Source organism: Dromiciops gliroides, chromosome 4 (assembly GCF_019393635.1).
Source record: "Dromiciops gliroides isolate mDroGli1 chromosome 4, mDroGli1.pri, whole genome shotgun sequence".
NCBI classification, from domain to species: Eukaryota; Metazoa; Chordata; class Mammalia; order Microbiotheria; family Microbiotheriidae; genus Dromiciops; species Dromiciops gliroides.
Genome location: NC_057864.1, coordinates 441,814,186 through 441,834,441, shown reverse-complemented (window position 1 = coordinate 441,834,441; position 20,256 = coordinate 441,814,186). Strand labels below are relative to the sequence as shown.

At 46.9% G+C, this 20,256-nt stretch overlaps 1 protein-coding gene across 2 annotated transcripts; it reads right to left on the bottom strand.

Annotated features, from left to right (window-relative positions):
• Positions 1 to 893: 893 nt before the first annotated feature.
• On the bottom strand, positions 894 to 20,226 carry DCLRE1B (DNA cross-link repair 1B). Of its 2 annotated transcripts, XM_044002470.1 has the most exons (4): positions 19,908 to 20,226; positions 18,414 to 18,579; positions 17,779 to 17,961; positions 894 to 3,165 (listed from the first exon to the last, which is right to left on the bottom strand). In XM_044002470.1, the coding sequence occupies exons 1-4, from the start codon at positions 20,097 to 20,099 to the stop codon at positions 2,096 to 2,098; spliced, it is 1,611 nt and encodes a 536-aa protein (XP_043858405.1). In that variant the 5' UTR covers positions 20,100 to 20,226; the 3' UTR covers positions 894 to 2,095. The 2 variants fall into 2 exon arrangements, with proteins under 2 accessions (XP_043858405.1, XP_043858407.1); XM_044002472.1 differs by lacking the exon at positions 17,779 to 17,961.
• Positions 20,227 to 20,256: the final 30 nt, after the last annotated feature.

The following is a 20,256-nucleotide window of genomic DNA, read 5'->3' as shown; positions in this document are numbered from 1 at the left end:
AGTGAGGTCAGGATAAACCTGATAACCATTAGAGCTACCCAGAGGAGGGATGGGTTGTGTCCATAGGTGACAAGTACCTGGCTCCTTGGAAATTTTCCAGCCCAGACTGGAAATGACAACTTGCTAGGTGTGGTATAGTGGGGAATTTTTTTGGAGGGGGTGGTGGTGGCACTAGATGGCTGATTAATTACCATTTGTGACTCTGTGGAGTCATACTATGACCTTTGCCTTATCGCTACAAAAGCAAAATGAAACAATCTCTTAAACCTTCCAGAATCACCATTCTTATCTTCTTCCTGGAGAGCCTATGAGAGGGAATATGGTGGGACATCACGTGAATCAACACCACATGGGTACTTACATCAACTGATGCCATTTTAAGTAAGCAAAACCAGAACAATAAACACACAGGCAAAAGGGAAGAGAAAAGAAAAGCACACTGAAGTGAAGCCAAATGCTGAGTTAACTGTAAGGACCAATACTGATTTCAAAGAAGACGTGCTTCTTTTCAGAGAAAGGCAGAAAACAGATGGGCCACAATTTTGACACCACCAGTTAGGGCTACTGTGTTAGTACCTTTTAACTCTTTTCCTTTGTTGAAAAGGAGGACTTGTAAGCTGGGAAAATACTCAGAAATGATTGAGGTAAAAATAAAATGAAACAATAATATTTGCATGTATGTTTTAAAATTACCAAATACTTGGACACACAGACACATACCGCCCCCCCAACTACAATACTGAAGTCCATGAGGGCCTTCTTAGTGCCAGGAGATAAGCCTCCTTGCCTGAGCCCCGCAGAGAAGGGACATCCTTATCATCCCAACCACCTTGATTCCCACAGGGTGGCAACTTGGGGTGCCTAGAGAAAGTCAGACCATGTCCACAGAGGCCTTCAATAAATAGTTATTTATTTCATCTAGGAGAACATCCTCCCCCTCCCTCTGGTGTGTCTACAATTACCTCTCATCATATACAATTGCACTTATGGCTATCTTGTTCTTTTCCTGTGTTTCATCTTCACAGACTGGGAACTTCAGAGTAAGGACCATCTTTGTAGGCCTCAGTATAAGAAGGCAAAGGCCTATTTAGAATCCTTAACTTAGTCCATCTTCCTCTAGGGAAAGAGTTGGAAATATAACGGCCCCCCACCCCCCCAGGCCCTTTCTATCTGAGTACTGAGCTTGTCGAGCTCTGGAGCCCAGTGATAGCACCATCCTGCACTGTTTGGTCTATTCTGCCCATCGAGCTGGTTGGTCTGGCATTCAGTCAAGGTGTTAGCAGAAGGCCAGGGCAGAGCTGCACACCCCCCTCACATCCAGCCAGCTGGCTCCATGGTTTCTTACTTGGAAACGAAAACAAACAGGCTGTGTGCTTGGCCTCAGTGCTCAACCCAAGAGGCCAGGGGGGGCAGCAAACATCCCAGCTATGCAAACTGGAGGAACATCTGGCAGGACATTTGGTCTCTTGCAACTCTGTCCCTGCCAAACGGCCAGGGGCTTCGGCAGAACTGGGCAGCCCCCAGAGGGAGGCACATTTCTACACCGCACCCCCAATCCCAACGGTTGGCCGAGTGCAAGTGCTAATTATGGTAGGGAAATAGTCTTATGGCTGGCTGAGCTCCGAGATATAGGTCAGCAATAAGCTTGATCGAATCCCATGAGGAGGAGGAAAAGAGTGGAATTCCCATCAAGTTGGTTCCTGGACTCTCCCTTATTTCCTGCTCCCTCCCAGAGGCTCCAAGATGGGAAACTGGCTAAAGTCAGAGTGTGTAAGTAATTGTCAGGGTTGCTGCTTGCGTTGCACCTCCCCGCCCCCATCACACTCATCCTCTGGGGATGTGCTTGATGATGCTCATGGCACAAAAACAGAAGGAGGGAAGTGAGGGGCAGGGAGCAGTGCAGGGAGACAAGCGGCAAAGAGATGGTGAATCTTGACTCGGACTGGTGAGCCAGACCACTGCTCTACAAAGCCTACAGCAGTCTGGGGGCAGGTAGAAAAGGGAAATGGGGCCTCTTCACTCCACTGATCATCAGACACCACACCCTGATATGCCACAAAGACCAGAAGAGACACAAATCATCTCTCTTCATTTCTCATCTATGAGGTGAGAAGAGCTCCAAATGGGCATCCCCACCCATACTCCTCAGATAGTTTTCCACGTGGTGGTCAAAGTTCTTTGAGGAATATCTCATTTGGAGGAACCTCAGGGGCGTGAGGAGGTACTCCAGTGCCAGGACCCAGGGCTCAGCCGCCTGTCCTCTCAAGGCTCCGCTGGTGCTGGTTCTGGGCCCACCATCTTCTCTCTGAGGTTCCAAGCTTCTCCACTCCCCCAGTTCTTCAGAGCTGTCTCCTTCACCGGCAGACCTCAGGTGCCCTGAGAATTCTGTCAGGGGAGCAGCCTTCGCAGTCTGCACTGCCTCATCTGGTGAGAACGGTACTGGCCAATCCCCTCCATCCTCACTGTTGGAGCCTTCTAGATGGTGAGGCAGCTGTTCCTCAGGACATGAAACAGGTTGGCCGGGCGATTTCCGACTCTCCCTACACTGGGAGAAAAGGTTCCCCATCTTAGGCCTCTTGAGATCTCTCAAAGTTTGCGGTGGATCGGATTCTCTCTCAGGTGACTCAAAGATAACACCCTGGGTCTTTGGCCTCTTGGGTCCTCTCTCTAGCAAGCAGACACGGCCCCATTCTTTTGGGGGGTTCCAAGAGGTCCCCATGTATTGTTTCACAGAAAGAGGCACGTGGGGCTCAGTGAGAAGCCTGGGACTCAGGTTTTCCTGAAAATATTCCTTACAAGGTCTTCCTTGGACAATGGGCACTACCTGGCAGGGCCTCAGTGCAGCCACAAAATCACACAATTCAGAGAAGGAGGAGTGGTCAGAATAAGGAACCACGTGAATACCAGGGTGGGCCGCCTGAAATCTCCGGCTCGTGGGTAGGATAGCAATTGTCGGATGAGTGCGATTCCACTGCAGCATAGTGCTCCAGCAAACCTCGGCATGATTCACAGCGTGGATGCGGCCGGCTCCCTCCTCCACAGTAAATACGTCTGCCAGCTCCATCAGCTGTACCACCTCCATACGCTGAGGACTCAGCACCACCCAGGTCTGGAACTGTAAGCCCAGCTGCTCCAGGAGGGACTCTTTGCCCAAGCTGTAGAGACCTAAGACAAAGATAAAATGGGAGAGAGGGGGGAAGGAATGAAGTGAGTCAGAGGTCACTAACACGCAAACAAAATCACAACAGCATCAGAAGTTGAGCTGCAAGCAAACTGAGGATAAGGGAACTACTAAGTGGTAAAGCTAATGCCCAGTTTTCTCTGTTATCCCATTTTGTTCCCACCTTCAAAACCCATTCCTTCTACCAAGACTTCCTTGATAACCCTACCCCACTTGAAGCCCTTCTCTATTCAGATCCTTGAGGACTGATACATTATGTTCTCTCTGGGTTCCTATGTTTACATTCATCAACCCACTTAACATTCAATAATTACTTACACAGAGCTTGCTCCTGTGCTAGGGTACTGAGAGATCGGAGAGAAGAGTACATCCCTGTCCCCTCCCAGAATTTAGCAAGCAAGATGGCATGTAGACAAGTAAAGGCAGAAAGTGCCACTTGTGACGTGGGATTAAGCACAAAGTAAACAAAGGTGGCAGGAGTAGAGGAAAAGGGAAGGAAGAATTCATGGAGGAGGTGGCACTTGAGCAAGGCCTTTGAAGAGTGCTGTCAGGGTTTCAACACTGAGGACATTTAAGCAATTTAGGTGACAGGAACAGCATGAAAGCATAGGTCACATTTGGGGAACAGGTGAAGAAAAGGGAAAGTTAGGTTGCAGGGAGATCATTCATGGCCTAGGATCAGGAATTTGGACTAAATTGTGTAGGCAATGGAGGACCCACTGAAGGTTTCTGGATGAGGAAATAACATGATCGGAGCTATAGCTGACTCTAACACAATATCTAAGATGGATCATAGGGGAAAGACTTCAGGCAAGAACACTAAAATATTTCTGCCTCCTAAAATATTCTGAGCAAGAAAAAGAGTTAAAACTTAAAATTTAAGTTATGGCAGTGGACATGGAGAGGAGAATAATAATGGACGGTATTGGTTAATGATGGTTCTTAAGTCTATGTTATGACTATGGGAAGCGCATCACTACAATGCTGAATATCACCTAAAATGTGTTGGGTACTGTCATCATGTCTTGTGGCCTAACTTTTGTATATCTTTACTGGTAAAAAAATCTTCAGACCCGATGTTTGCAAAAATTAGAAAAAATAAAGTGTGGTTTGAAAAAGGCAGCCAGATGATCAAGCTAGAGAATCCCTGTGGACTCAAAAGATTTGTTCTTCATAATTCACTTCTCAATTCCTCCTTCTTCTCGATGACTGCCAGGTCTCCTCTGGCTTCACTTACTGGGCAACTTAGCCTAGATTCCAGTCAGCCAACTTCTGAAACCAGCCTAGAGTCTGTCAATTCCTCGACCTTCCATAGTTATTTCTGTCAATGACTACCCTAGGTAACCACTCTGCTTTCTCTTCTCAGGCATTGATGAAGAAAGTCATAACTATTATATTAATTATATCTACTATAAATCCACTCTACGTGGTTAACCTCAACTGGACTCTCAGTATTGCTTGGAAATGCTTTTATTCATCAAGACAAGTCAAGAAGGATTTATTAAACACTTACTATACATCGAACACTAGGCAAGGTACTAAGGATTCAAAAAAAGACAAAACAATCTGTGATGATTAAAAAGGTTCAAGAGACATAGTTTCTGTGTAATATTACCATTGTATTAGTAAGGCCAGCACATCATTAATAAAAGGATGGTCATTTATTTGGCCATCTCTTTTACAACAAAGACAATCCTGGTGGTGAGATAAGGGCTTATATGCTCTTCTGGAAGAGGAGTGGGGACCAACTCTAACTGGCGGACACAATGGGAGGTGGGCTATATTAAAACGAGGGGCTGAAAGTGACTGCATGTCCCCCTTGGACAGAGAAACTATCTCTATGCCCAGACCACCCCCGGCCTCAGACTATCTAGACAAAAGGATCTGTTTCTACCCAAGCTTGACTGAATGAAATTCACCTGAAACTAGAGACACATTGTAAGGCTGGGTTAGGTCAGATAGAGGAGAAGTTTAGCTCAACCTTCAGAGACTGTCTTAAAAACAGAAAAGAAAGGGGGAACTCTGAATCTCCCCAAATCATTAGTCATCAATAACAGTTCCTCTCAAATCTTTGCCCTAGAGGAGCTCATGTTCTAGTCTGGGAAACAAGATGAAAATAACTAGGTACATATTAGATCTATGCAGAGCAGACAGAAGGTAATTCCAGTGAGGATGGCCCCGGCAGCTGGGGAGATAAGAAAAGGCCTTGTGCAAAGTAGGATGAGCTAAGTCTAGAGGAAGCCAGGGAAACTCAGAGGTGGAGAGAGGAGAAAAAGCATTCCAGACACAGGGCATAGCAGAGCAAAGAGTGGAGATGGACAACGGAGCATCCAAAGTAAGGAACAGCAAGCAGGTGAGTGAAGCTGGATAACAGAAAGCGTGGAAGAGAGTCAAGTGTAAGAAGACTGGGAAGGGACGGGGGACGGAGCCAAGATGGCAGAGGAAAGACATTAAACACACAGAGCTCCTGACACAATTACCCCCAAAACAGCAATAAAACAACCCCTGGAACGGCAAAACCCACAAAAAGACGCTGAGATTATTTTCCTGATTCAAGGGGGCCATACTGGGCTGCGAGCAGTATCCAGTCCCCAAACACGCTGTGCAAGGGGAATTTACCCTCAGCCTCTGAATCAGCTGCAGCACCAGCATCTTCTGGAACTAAGCTTACCGTCAGGTGAAAGGGCTGAATGGCTGGCCCGAGGGGTGGAAAACACAGGGGTGTCTGCGGGACCCGAGGAGGAGTTTGGATATCCCACCCCAGTAGGGAACCAGGAAGAAATCTTGAGTGGCAGGAGGCCAAGGTGGGGGAAAGGCACAGGCTAGTCGAAGCTAAAAACCACCTCAGCAATCTGCTGGCTGGTTAACTAGCAAGTTGGCTTGAGGTTACCTTGGGACCAGAGAACAGGTCAGGGGAGAGAAAAACCTGCCCTCCCTCAAACCAAAACACCTGGGACTCTCCAAAGCTCGACACAGTGTAGCTTGCAAGTAGGGCCCCATCGTAAGAGGGAGCTAAAAGTCAAGTAAAAAAATGGCAAGATGAGCAAGCAAAGAAAGTTGAGAACGATAGAAAGTTTCTTTAGTGACAAGAAAGATTGAGGTGCACCCTCAGAAGAGAATAATAACCTCAGGGCCCCTACATCCAAAGCTTCCAAGAAAAATATGAATTGGTCTTAGGCCATGGAAGCACTCAAAAGGGATTTTGAAGAGAAATTAGGAGAGATAGAAGGAAGATTTAGAGAGGTAGAGGAAAGAATGGAAAGAGAAATGAGAGCAATGCAGGAGAGCTATGAGAAAGAAGTCAACAGCTTGAAAAGCCAAATGGAAAAGGAGATGAAAATTATTGCCTAAGAACTAGGATTGAACAAAAGGAAGCTAGTGACTTTATGAGAAACCAAGACACAGTAAAGCAAATCCAAATGAATAAAAAAATAGAGGGCAATATGAAATATCTCTTTGGAGAAGACTGAGAAGGGAGAAAAGGGGGCAGAAAGGAAGGAAGGTCCTGAAAAGCCAAGCGGAGGATGTTCTGTTTGATCCTGGCATTCACAGGCAGTCACTGGAGCTTATTCAGTGGGTAGGAAGGAGGTCAAAATGGTCAGACGTCTGTTTTGGACAAATCCCCTTAGCAGATGAAGGCTGTATGGATTGGGGTGGGATGAGACTTGAAGCAGGGATACCCATTAGGAGGCTATTTCGTCTTGTCAGAGGAGAAAAGGGGATATATATATATATATATATATATATATATATGTATGAGAGATGTCGCAGACCTAGAATGGACAAGATTTGCAAAGCAACAGTCTGGACACATGGGGAGTTGAAGATGACATGGGGGTTGTAAGCCTGGGTGACTGGGAGGAGGGTGGTGTGTTTGACAATAAGAAGGGAGGGCCTGGGGCAAAGGGAATGTTTCATTTTGGAAATGTTGAGTTTCAGCTTCTTCCATTTTGAGATATCCAAAGGGTGGCTGGTGACATGGGACTGGAGTATAGGGACAAGGTTAGAACTAGCCATATAGACCCTGGAATCATCTACGTAGAGATAATAATTGAACCCACAGAAGCTGATGAAACCACCAGGTTAGGGAGTCAAAAGAAGAGGACTCAAGAGACAGTCTCTGGGGAATACCTAGAGCTGGTGGGTATAACCTAAAAAAGAAGATTAGTATTTATACAGTGCTTTAAGGATTGTATACAAAAATCCTGCAAGGTAGGTGCTATTATTGTCTTTATTTTATACATGAGGACATCGAGGCTGAGAGAAGTTAAGAGACTTGTCCAGGGTCACATAACTACTATCTGAGGCTGGATTGAAGCCCATGACTTCCTGACTCCAAGTCCAGCAGTCTATTTGCTTTGCTATCTAAGTGCATGGATGAAGATCCAACAAAGGAAACTTAGGCAGAACAGTCAGACATTGAAGGAGAACCAGGAAAGAGTGGGGTCATGAAAATCCAGAGAGGAAAGAGCATCAAGGGAGAGGAGGAGAATAATACTGTCAAGTGCTTCAGAGTGGTCAAGAAGAGTAAGAGACTGAGAAAAGTCCACTGGTAACCTGAGAGAGCGGCTTCAGCTGAATGGTGAGATCAGAACTGAGTGACAGGAAGAGGTGGAGGCACCCAGTGTAGGGGGCTTTCTCCAAGACTTCTGTCTCTGAAGGGGAGGAGAGGTAGAGGATGATGGCTAGCAGGAAGGATAGGACCAAGAGAGGGATTTTTAAGGATGGAGGACATGGATACATTTGCAGGCAGCTGGGAGGAAGCCAGTACTTAAGGAGAAATGACAAGTGAGGCAGAGGAGGGGGAGAGTGGGGACGACCTGCAGGAGCGGGAAGGTTGGAAGGGGATCAAGGTGTTTGTAGAGGAGTTGGTCTCGGCAAGAAGGACCACCTCTTCATCAGGGACATGAGTGAAGGAAGAGATAATGGGGAAGGTGTGATGTGAGAAAAGTGGGAGGAGAGGAAAAAAAGGAGCTCATGGCAAAAGGTCTGTCTCTGGTCAAGCATGAATCAAGGTTCACAACTGAGGTGAAAGGAGCTGGTGCCTTGGGAGGTGGAGGAGGGATGAGGAGGTTTGGAACAGGCTGTGTGGAGGGTGGGATATGAAACTGAGTAGAGGGATTGTCCAGGTACAGGGAGGGTCCAGATGAGATGAGCTAACAGATCTGTAGTGGACCCAGTCATCCCAGTTTCATCATTTCCTCCAGCACCACTTAGTAGCACAAGAATAGGAACAAAGGAGGTGGGTATTGGGAACAGTCAGTCCACAACTGGAGCTTGGCTAGACAAGACTGATAACAGGGACCTGGGGAACATGGGATTTGAGAGTAGAAGATAGTATAAAGGTGAGCTGGCTCACCAAGAAGTCAAGATATGGAATAATAACATAGTAATGGGGCAGCTAGGTGGCACAGTGGATAGAACACCGGCCCTGGATTCAAGAGGACCTGAGTTCAAATCCAGCCTCAGACACTTAACACTTACTACCTGTGTGACCCTGGGCAAGTCACTTAACCCCAATTGCCTCACCAAAAATAAATAAATAAATTAATAATAATAATAACTGCATTTCTATAGTGCATCAAGATTTGCCAAGGGTTTTACACGTGTCATCTCACTTGATCCTCACAACCACTCTAGTAGCTAGGTGCTATATTATTATTCCCATTTTATAGTTGAGGAAACCAAAGCTTACAGAAGTTAAATGGCTTGTCCAGGATCACAGAACTAATAAGCACCTGGGGCAGGATTTGAACTCAGATCTTTCTGGCTCCAAGTCCTACATTCTATCCGTTATAACACCTTGTTGTCTCTAAGGGAAGGCAGGAGAGCGTATCCAGTATAGGGGCAATGGGAAAGAGCTGAGGGGTAGAAGTGATGGCAGGGACAAAGAACAGGGGTAGGGGGTCTCAAGGCATGGGGAAAAGTGGAATGATAAAAGCTCAGGACCTGATGTCAGATAAAGGATTGTCAGTCTGTGAATATGGAAGTGGAATATTTGGGGTGATAGTAGGATCAAGGCTATGGCCACCTGACGGGCAGGTGATGGAAACCGAATTGCTGGAGAAACTGGGAAGTTAAACATGTATTAAGTGCTGACTGCTGCTAAGCACTGTGCTATGTACTGAGAACACAAAGAAAGCCAAAAGGCTGTCCACAAAGAGGCTCAAAGGGTGAGGGGTTCTGGGGGTTGGGAGAATCCATGTTTTCTTTCTACTATGTATATATCACTACAGTATCTTATCTATTCTATCTACACTGGGATCACAAGGAGACTAGAGACTGGACCAAAGCAGAACGTTTCAAGGAACCAGGGCCATTTAGCTTGAAGAAGAGGTGTGGGGGCCACGAAATGATGCTTTGAAGAGCCGTCCTGGACAAAAGGGTTTAAACTTGCTCTGCTTGGCCTCACAGGGCAGAGGAGAAGCAATGGGTGGAAGTGGCAGAGGGAGATTTTGTGTCTTTATAAGGTAAAATCTCTAGTACATGTGACCCAAGGTGGAGTGCCCCATGTTGGGAGCCAGTGGATTCTCTCTCGTGAGAAGTCCTGCGGAAGATTCTGGGTCAGACTCAGTGGTCCCTAAGGTCCTTCCAACTCCTAGCTGTGATTCTGCTATTTCCTAGATTACTGAGCTCTACTTCCCACCACTTCATATATCAAAGGTGGGGCCCTCACCACACCCTGAAACAGGCCCAGAAGGGAGTGACCTTTGAAACCTGTAAGTTGTAAGACTCTCCTCCTTATTTCAGAGGTCTCCAGCCTAGCCCTTCTCAGGCACATGGAGAGTGAGTTCTTGGCACATTTTTCTTGACACTTTTTCACATATTCTACTGGAGAATCAAATGGAGGGGACCACGGAGTCAGGAGGGCCTGAATTCAAATCCAGCATCAGAAACTTATTAGCTGTGTGACCCTGGAAAACTCACTTAATCCAAACCCAAACCAAACCAAACCAAGAATCCAACAAGGTGTTACCGAGAGAGAAGTCCCACGGCACAAAGCATGTGTCAAAGAAGAAAGCTATAAAGATGGGGTAGGCTAGGCATTGGGAGTCCAATTCAGTCAGCTGGTGGTGGGATGGAGGAAGAAAGCAGATAACAGAGCAGGCAGCAATCCCTAAACCACATGTGCTTCACTCCAAAGATGGGAGGAAAGGCTGGCAGGCTGTTCTTCCCACCCTGTGGGCGCAGGTTGGGTAAGCAAGTTCAGCTACTGCCATGGCACTCACTGTTGTTGAAGACTAAGGACAGGCTCCAAAGGAGAGCCAATATTCAGGAGGTCACCCCAGTGATGAAGATCACAACCTAGCCACGCCTGCCCATTCTGTGAGACAGACATCCATGTGCTAAGAGTTTGCAACAGGGTCTTTTCCTGCTTTCTTTTCTGGCCTTGTACCTGTTACCGTGCCCTCTTGCCACATGCCTAGCCCATATTCTGTTTCTGTCATCTGCTTCCTTGATGGCATCCTTTATCCCTGTTTCTCTTCAGAAGGCCTTTCTGGCTGCATGTGGCAGCCTACTACTAAGTACTTAGTATGTTCCAGGAACTGTACTAAGCACTGAGGCTATAAAGAAATAAAAGACAGTCTCTGCTCTCAAGGAGCTCACAGTCTACGAGCAAACTACTATGTATAAACTGAGACGACATGCAAACTACTATATATAAACATGATACAGGATTAACTGGAAATAATAATCATCAACAGAGAGGGAAGGCACTAACATTAAGAGAGACTAGGACAGGTTTCCTGTGAAAGGTGGGATTTTTGCTGGGACTTAAAGGCAGCAAGGAGGCAGAGATAAGAAGGAAGAGAGAGCATTCCAGGTGTGGGCAACAAGCAGTGAAAATGCCCAGAGTCAGGAGGTGGAGTGTTTATAAGAACAACAGCAAAGGACCTGGGGTAACCAGATCAAAGAATACACATGATAGCATGTTCAGACTAGAAAGGTTAAGGGCAGGGGCAGGTTACGAAAGGTCAAACAGAGGATTTTATATTTAATCCTGGACATGTTAGGGGGCCTGTAGGGTTTACTAAGTAGGTAGGGGGAGTGATGTGGCCAGGTCTGTGCTTTTGGAACATCACACTGACGGCTTAGTGCAGAACAGACTGGAATGGGGAGAGAGACTCGAGGCAGGGAAACCAATGCAATAGCCCAAGCTTAAGGTGATGAGGGCCTACCCCAGGGTGGAGGAGAGAAGGAGGCATACATATGCAAGACATGTTACAAAGTTTAAATCAACTGGCTTTGAAAACAGATGGCACATGGGACAGGATAAAGTGAAGAGCCAAAGATGGCACTACCTAGTTTGTGAGTTGAGTGTGTGAGATTTAAAATTAGATACTAGATCATAAATCTCCCCTCTTTAACCTTTCCCTTAATTTATCTCCCAGACTAGTAAATGGAAGAAACCTCTGGTCTATAGTTAGAGCTTTTATTGTGTGGTAGTTACCAGGTGATGTTGATTAGAGGGATAGGAAAGTAGAAATACAATCCAAATAGTCTTAAGTCTAAGATTAGTCTATATTCCGTATAAAACTCACCAAAAGCCCAAGGCCACCTTTGGGGAGGACAGAGAGAGCCAAGTCAAGCACGTGCTGCTAAGGGCAAGCCGGGCCGCATCCAACTCCAGTCTGCGTCTGTCTGTGTGTTGCGCCAGTCATTGGACCAGGAGAGCAGGCAAGAGATCCCACTTTCGTTCTCTCCTTGCCTTTTAAGCTCGCACCCCAGAAGTGGAGTTCTTAGCAGCTGGACTGACGTGCATAACCCATACACGGCCGTCGGTCTCCTCCCCGAAAGGGTGGTCCTTTAAAAAACTGGCGTCTTTCGGTATTCACTAACCAACTGTTAAAAAACTTTTTACCACAAGTGACTGGGGGGATGGTGGTACCCTAGACAGTAACATGGAAATTTGAAAAAGGGGGAAAGATAACGAACTCAGGTTTGATCATAATGAGTAACAATAAGTAAAAAGGAATTGTCTGCTTTCAACAGAACATTTTCAATATAGAGCCACTCCTTTCTTTATGTGGTTTAGCTTAATGGATGGAATCATGACTTAATTCCTTATCTGTGTTTGGATATTCTAGTTTGTTTTTGTAGAAGTGTGAGGAACAGCAAGAAAGCCCACTGGGCTGAACCACTGAGAGCAGGACGGGAGACGACTCCATTCCAAGACTGGAAAAATTGGAAGGGGCCAGGTTGTGAAGAGCATTACATGTCATACAAAGGAGTACTCAGACTTTGAGTAGGAGGGTAACATGGTTAGACCTGCCCTTTGGGAGGAGAGACTGAAGGCAGACAGACCAATTAGAAGGATATGACACTGGTCTAGGCAAGAGGTAATGAGGGTGTGAACTAGGAGAAGAGCAGGGGCAAAGAAAAGAGATGCTGTGGAGACAGAAACAGCAACTGTGTGAATACATGAGGTAAGTGAAGGTGTTGAGAAGAGTGTGGCACCAAGTAGAGAACGAACCTGGGAGACTAGAAGAATCCTCAACAGAAATACAGGAGTTTGGGAGAAAGGTGGGTTTGGTGGGAAGGATAATGTACTATCATCTGCAGTGCTAACCATGCTGCATTTATGCCTTCTCAACATACGTAGCTTACTCTGTCCTACCCAAAATGATTAACCGGAGTTAAAGGAGAGCTCTCCCTCACTAGTTACTACTCGGCTAAAGCAAAAGATGACACAGGAGAAAGGGCAGGTATTCTGGGAGGAAACGACTTCCCTGTCCAGCTGCTGATGCCAGATCAGGTTACAACTACCCTCAGAGGTTGGTGGTAATGCCAAAATGGGCAGGTTTGGCGTTTGCACAACCATGGAGGTGTGCTGGAAGAATAGATGATGAGGTTGTGGTAGAGACAAGTCCCAACCTGGCTACTGTAGAGAGGTCAGTATTTGACCATCTTCCTATCCCTTGATGCTGGTTCATTACACACCTCCTGGAGTTTTACCATAATCCCTTAAGAAGCCCAGTCCCCACTTTGAAGACAGCTGGTCTAGGTGAAAAGAGCGGTGGGAGTGGAGTGTCTAGGAGGGGCCAGATTTCAGAAAGATCACTGAGGTAGAATGACAAGAATTGTTAAATGACTGGATATGCAGAGTAAGGGAGAAAGGTGACTCAAGATTAGGACTCCAGGGTTTGTCTTGCTGATTGAGAGAGCAGCGGTCTCACTGAATCAAGAATATAGGAAAACAGGGGCAGCTAGGTGGTGCAGGGGATAAAGCACCAGCCCTGGATTCAGGAGGACCTGAGTTCAAATCCAGCCTCAGACACTTGACACTTATTAGCTGTGTGACCCTGGGCAAGTCACTTAACCCCCATTGCCCCACAAAAAAAAAGAATATAGGAAAACAGTTTATCCTTGCCCAGGAGTAAAAAGATGCTTCTTAAAGACACAGAGAAGTTCTGGGGTAAAGAAAAGAGAAGAGAATTATCAGTTCATTGGTGATCATCTGCTGAGCCTGAGAAAGACAGCATTAGGGCTGAAGATGTGAAGAAAGTGTAAAAGGAAACAACTATAGGGAATGTAATAGAAAGTTTATACCAAATACTTCCTGAAGTCTCTGCTCAGAATAGTCCTTGTTCCTCTCCCCCAGTCCCCCACTGCCCCTTCTAGATCCTCCCTCTACTACCACACTAGACAACTTGTCCTTCCTCTAAGGATCACATCGCCCGATCCCATCACACCAAGCTCCAGTTGTGGACTGACTGTTCCCAATACCCACCTCCTTTGTTCCTATTCTTGTGCTACTAAGTGGTGCTGGAGGAAATGATGAAACTGGGATGACTGGGTCCACTACAAATCTGTTAGCTCATCTCATCTGGACCCTCCCTGTACCTGGACAATCACTCTACTCAGTTTCATATCCCACCCTCCACACAGCCTGTTCCAAACCTCCTCATCCCTCCTCCACCTCCCAAGGCACCAGCTCCTTTCACCTCAGTTGTGAACCTTGATTCATGCTTGACCAGAGACAGACCTTTTGCCATGAGCTCCTTTTTTTCCTCTCCTCCCACTTTTTTTGTTTGTTTGTTTTTTCGGGGCAATGAGGGTTAAGTTACTTGCCCAGGGTCACACAGCTAGTATCAAGTGTCTGAGGCTGGATTTGAACTTAGGTCCTCCTGAATCCAAGGCCAGTGCTTTATCCACTGCGCCACCTAGCTGCTCCCTCCTCCCACTTTTCTCACATCACTCAGACACCTTTCCCCATTATCTCTTCCTTTACTCATGTCCCTGATGAAGAGGTGGTCCTTCTCCTTGCCAAAGCCAACCCCTCGATCCCCTCCCAACCTTCCCGCTCCTGCAGGTCATCCCCACTCTCCCCCTCCTCTGCCTCACTTGTCATTTCTCCTTAAGTACTGGCTTCCTCCCAGCTGCCTGCAAATGTGTCCATGTCCTCCATCCTTAAAAATCCCTCTCTTGGTCCTATTCTTCCTGCTAGCCATCATCCTCTACCTCTCCTCCCCTTCAGAGACAGAAGTCTTGGAGAAAGCCCCCTACACTGGGTGCCTCCACGGCTTCCTGTCACTCAGTTCTGATCTCACCATTCAGCTGAAGCCGCTCTCTCAGGTTACCAATGATCTCTCAATTGCCAAAGCCAATGGCCTTTTCTCTTTTAAATTGTTTTTTAATTTTAATTCAATTTTATTTTCAGTTCCAAATTCTCTCCTCTATCCATGGAGAAGGCAAAAAACCCAATACCCATCACAAATTAGCATAGCTATGCAAAACAAATCTTCACATTAGCCACGTCTAAAACAAAAAGAAAAGAAAGAAAGCAGACTTCAATGTGAATTGTGAGTCTGTGTCTTCCTGGAGGCAGGCAGCAGGTTTTATCAGGAGTCCTTTGGAATTGTGGTTGTGGTCACTGTGTTTATCAGTTACTAAATCTTTCAGAGTTGATTATCTTTACAACATTGCTGTTATTATACAAATTGTTCATCTGGTTCTGCTTACATCATTGCATCAGCTGATAGAATTCTTCCTGTTTCTCTGAAACTACCCCCCTCATTATCTCTTATAACACAAGAAGATTCCATTGCATTCAGATACCAACTGCCTTTTGGGTATCTCAAAATAGAAGTCTTATAGGCAACTCAAACTCAACTGTCCAAAATAAACCACATTCCCCTCTTCCAATCTTCCCTCTTATTGTCAAAGGCACCACCCTCCTCCCAGGCACCCAGGCTTACAACCTTCACCTTCAGCTCCCCACATGTCCAGCCTGTTGCCAAATCTTGTCCTTTCGAGGTCTACATCTCCCATATATGGCCCCTTCTCTCTACTGGCACAAGGAACACCTTGGTAGGGCCCTCATCACTCCTCACTTGCACTTGTCTCTCCCCATTCTAAACCCTCCTCCATTCAGCTGTGCAAGTGACTTCTCTAAACTGGAGACACTGACCAGTCATCTCCTCCTACTGAATAAACAGGTAGTTTCTTATCATTTCCAAGATCAATTATAAAGTCTTTTGTGTGTGTGTGTGTGTGTGTGTGTGTGTGTGTGTGTGTGTGAGGCAATTGGGGTTAAGTGACTTGCCCAGGGTCACACAGCTAGTTAAGTGTCTGAGGCCGAATTTGAACTCAGATCCTCCTGAATGCAAAGCCGGTGCTCTATCCATTGCGCCACCTAGCTGCCCCAATTATAAAGTCTTATTAATCCGATTCCTTCATACCTTTCCAGTCTTCTTGCACATTCATCCTCTCCACTTCCTCAATGAGCCAGCTAGCCTACTTGCTCATCCTTACACAAGACACTCCATCTCCCTTCTTCACACCTTTGCCCTGGCTGTGCCCCCTGCCTATAATGCCTGTCCTCTCTCCTCACCTCTGCCTCTAAGTTTCCCTTCAAGATTCAGCTCAAATCCCACCTGATGCACAAGGCCTTTTCTGGTCTCCCCTGCTGCCACTTCCCCACTGGAATCGCCTTCTGTGTACTCTGCATGTCTCTTATACAGACCTAGTTATTTTTATATCGTCTCCTCCACTAGAGTGAGCTCCTTGAAGACAAGGGCTGCTTTATTTTTTCCTGACTCCCTGGTACATAAGAAGAACCCAATAAATTTTTTTTTTAAATCTTTAAATTAATTAATTTAAAAAATTTTTCCCCCCAATAAATTCTTGCCTTGCAGAACAGTGGCAGATATAACTTTAAAGCAACTGAAAGCCAAAAGTCATGGAAATTTGGCTTAGGAATGTTTTTGTGGGTTTGAAATATATCCTGCCTTTCATATAAGAAAGTGTCTACCAAGTGCAAGGCACAATAAGAAGATAAAAAAAATGGTTCCTGCCCTGAGGGAGCTGACATTCTTCTGGGAGAGACAACACAAACAGATAAATCAATCCAAGATAATTTGAGGGGAAAGCAAACACTAACCACCAGAGGTGGGGATCAGGAAAGGCTTCACACAGGACACCACAGACAGAATCTTAAAGAAGCCAGGAATCCAAATATTCACATGACAAAAGCAATACATTCCGGGTCTGAGGCACAGCCCGTATGAAGGCTTAGAGATGGAAGGCCATAGTGGCTAACCTCCTTATTTTGTAAACAGAGGCCCAGGGGCTGTAAGTGCCTTGCCCAAGGTCATGCATGTGGTAAGAGATATTTGATTTGCAGCAAGGCCTCCTGCCTGCAGAACCAATACTCTCTGGGCTTCCTAGTTGAAGGAGCAGTTTCCAGTGTACCAGGAATACAGAATGTGAGGAGGAGTCATATGAAGCGTGTCTAGAGAGGTAGGTGGCAGCCAAGGTGTAGGGGGCTTTCAATGCTGAGCTAAATGAGGGCTGCTATTTTATTCTAGAGGGAGCTGATGAAGATGTTGCTTCTGACTCACCATCAGTATTGCTTATTCTAAAAGGCAGGCTTGTGTTGACACTATCACACACTCTCACTTCAGTCCCCATATTTGGGTCCAACTATGCATGTGCCAAACCTGCTTATCAGGGTCTGGGCCACAAATGAGAACGACGTCCAGCAGGCTGCTAGGGAACTGCTCCTTAGCCTATCTTGTCATGTTAGAACAGAGCGCCCATTAGTCTCAGATGGCACTATGTACTTGGGTTTTGCTAAGTGTGCATCTGAAATGCTGCAAATAAAATAATGGACACATTGGATACTTGGCTGAGGTGTCAGAAATCTATTCAACTTTCCCATCCTGCTTCTACAGTTCAACTTCTTTTGGTGGTCCACTAAGAATTCTCTAAATCTGAGGTCTCAGAGTAGTATCAGGAAGAGACGATGTCAAGAAATAAAGAAGCTACAAGCTTCTGTTTCAAAGACTTTTACTAGGAGCTGAGCTAAATGCAGGAAAGAAATCTCAAACCTTCTTCTCTGCCAGTTTTTGCTACCCTAGAGGCTGTTTCTGGGAAAAAAGAATAAACAAAAGATGACACCCACTAAAAAGTTGAGTAAGCAGGGGAAGTATGATTCTCAGAAATAAATTAAAACAAAAATATTTTCCAGAATATGGATGATCAAGATGACTGTACTTGTGTGGTAGGATCCGCATGTAGCTGAGTTAAATCAAAACTTTAAAAGAATCTCCACTATTTGGCCAAAGATAGAAATAAGAAGGGGAATCACTCACCGATTTTGACATCATGCTGTGGGTGCTGGCGGATAAGCTCAGCAATCTGATGGGTGGCCTCTTGGCGGGAGGGAAGGACCAGGGCGGGATCACAGTTGGTATTGTCCAGGTAAAGGGTATGGATCTGCTTCCCAAGCCTTAGGGCAGGCTCCTGCAGCATGGATGGTGTATAACGGAAGTCCCCTTGAAGGACAGTATGTGGGAGTAAGAACACTGAGACAAGGGAATATCAGGACAAGCATCCTTCTTCATCTACTGTCTGAGCCCAAACTCCCTCAGAGGAAAGGGGACATTTATTTGATCAGGGATTTTTGAGGAAACTCAAACTTTCTAAAGTTCTCTAGCAGAAGAGCGATCTTTAGTGGCTCGTGTCTTCTTGGAAATCATGGCTAATGGCCCAGCACTGGGGAAATCTGTTGGGCCTGCCTTGTGAAGCTTTTTCCTATCACTTATCCTACCTTTAACATGCTATGTACTGGGACCTCTGAAGAGAAGGAAATAAAGGTGTCAGGTCAGGCTTTGGCCTGGCTAGGTGACAAAGCCAACAGTCTGGGGGACTGGGGATCCTGTTGGTTATTCTATCTGTCCAAACCCTGATGTCAGGGAAAGAGTAAGAGTCCTTATGGGAGGCCTACCTGTGTATAAGATTGTCCCAAAATATCCTTCAAAAAGGAACATGACAGAGCCTGGGCAGTGGTTGGCATCAATCAAGGTCACAGTCATGGTCTCTTGTCCAATCTCATCTAAAGGCAGCACGTGGCTTTCACCAACCTCCAGGGCCCGGATCCATTTCTTGGACACCTGAGAATCGGAGGAAAATCAGTTGATTAAAGAATCAGAGGGCAGTTAGGTGGTGCAGTGGATAAAGCACTGGCCCTGGCTTCAGGAGGACCTGAATTCAAATCTGGCCAGGGACAATTGACACTTACCAGCTGTGTGACCCTGGGCAAGTCACTTAACTTTCATTGTCCCACCAAAAAGAAAAAAAAAGATAAGATGATTAAGGAATTGGGAGCTAAACACACTACTTTCCCAATACCCCTCAAGAGTCAAGAGCAATGGTTCAACAAGCACGGAAAGGCCAAGTTCTGAGTTGTAATGAATGGGAACCTGGTTTGCAAATTTCAAAACAATTTGCCCTTCCCTCTAGTCACTAAGATACAGAGTAACTTGGGCTATTTAAAATACATTTTAGTTAAAGACTCAGGATGCTGGAAAAGCTTCAAAATTCCCTGCGTTCACCCCTCAACCCCTATGTTGAGGGTCTCCAATCCTAAAATCATAGCTCATATTCATATGCAATTTTACAAAGTACTTTTCTCACAGTTACCACAGGCAGTACATCCTAACATTATTTAGAGCAGTCGGGGTAATCAAGTTAGGAAGATGTGGGTTCAAGTCTCTTCCCCTCTAACACATACTGACACTTCATCCCCTGGGCTGAGAACACACAGATCTGCACGGGGAGGTGGGGTGGTGGTGAAGACGCAGTCCCAGGTGACTCCCCTTCTTATTCCAAGCTTGGCCAAACAGCAGGGATTCTTAATTGCTCTCCCTCCTCACCGGTCCCTCCTGGCCTTCTCCAAGGCTCGGCTAAAACCCCACCTGCTTCAAGAGGCCATTTCCTTAAGGCTCGTGCCTGTCCTCGAGAGAACCCCTCCTTCCCCCTTCCGCTTCCCCCCACCTCTAGGCACAGGTGTATAAGTTCCGTGCATACGCACGTGTCTCTATACGGCACATAGTTATCCCCATGTTTTCTTCCCTTAGGGGAAGGGGCGGCCTTTGCCTTTTTCTGTGCCCCTGGTGGTTGGCACGGTGCGTGGCACACACTTGGCGCTTAATAAATGCTTGTTCCCTTCCGATTGAATTCGGGTCCAAAGAGATGGCGCTGCACACGGTGGCCGCTGGGTGGCGCGGTGGAGCCGTTTCCGATCCCGCGCACTTAGCGCCGGGCCAGCACACAGTAGGCCCGAGGCCGGGCATGCATTAGGTGCCGTACGGCCCCTCGGGGGCAGGGGCTTTCTTTGGCATCTCTCTCTATTTCCCGGTGGGCGGGGCCCCGTCCTCCCGCGTCCTTCCCATCCTGCCTCAGTTTCCCCTCCTGCCCAGGGGCTCGGCCCGCCCCCTACCTGCAAGCGGCGGTGCACGAGGCGCGCCGTGATCGGGGAGCAGTAGAGGGGCCGCGCCCAGGTGCTGGACAGGCCCTCCGTGTGGTCCGCGTGCAAGTGGGTGAGGAAGAAGAGGCGCGCGGGGCCCGCCCGACGAAGGCTCCACAAGTCCACGGCGATGGGCGTGTGCGGGATCACGGTCCCATTCATCATGGACAGTTCCGCGCGGACTCAGCGCGCGGGACCGGACCCCATGCCTTGGGGGAGGGGAGGCCTCTGGCACGGGTGGGGGGGGCGGGAGCGGAAACTCCGGGAGGGCGTCCTGCGCCCCTCCCCCCACGGCTCCCCTAGCGCGGCAGGGCGGGGCCCG

Coding starts and splice junctions, on each gene's coding strand:
- DCLRE1B (XM_044002470.1), bottom strand. CDS start 20,099: ATGATGAATGGGACCGTGATCCCGCACACGCCCATCGCCGTGGACTTG. Junction 18,580..19,907: donor TCGTGCACCGCCGCTTGCAG/GTAGGGGGCGGG, acceptor TCCGATTCTCAG/GTGTCCAAGAAATGGATCCG. Junction 17,962..18,413: donor TGGGACAATCTTATACACAG/GTAGGCCTCCCA, acceptor CTGTCCTTCAAG/GGGACTTCCGTTATACACCA.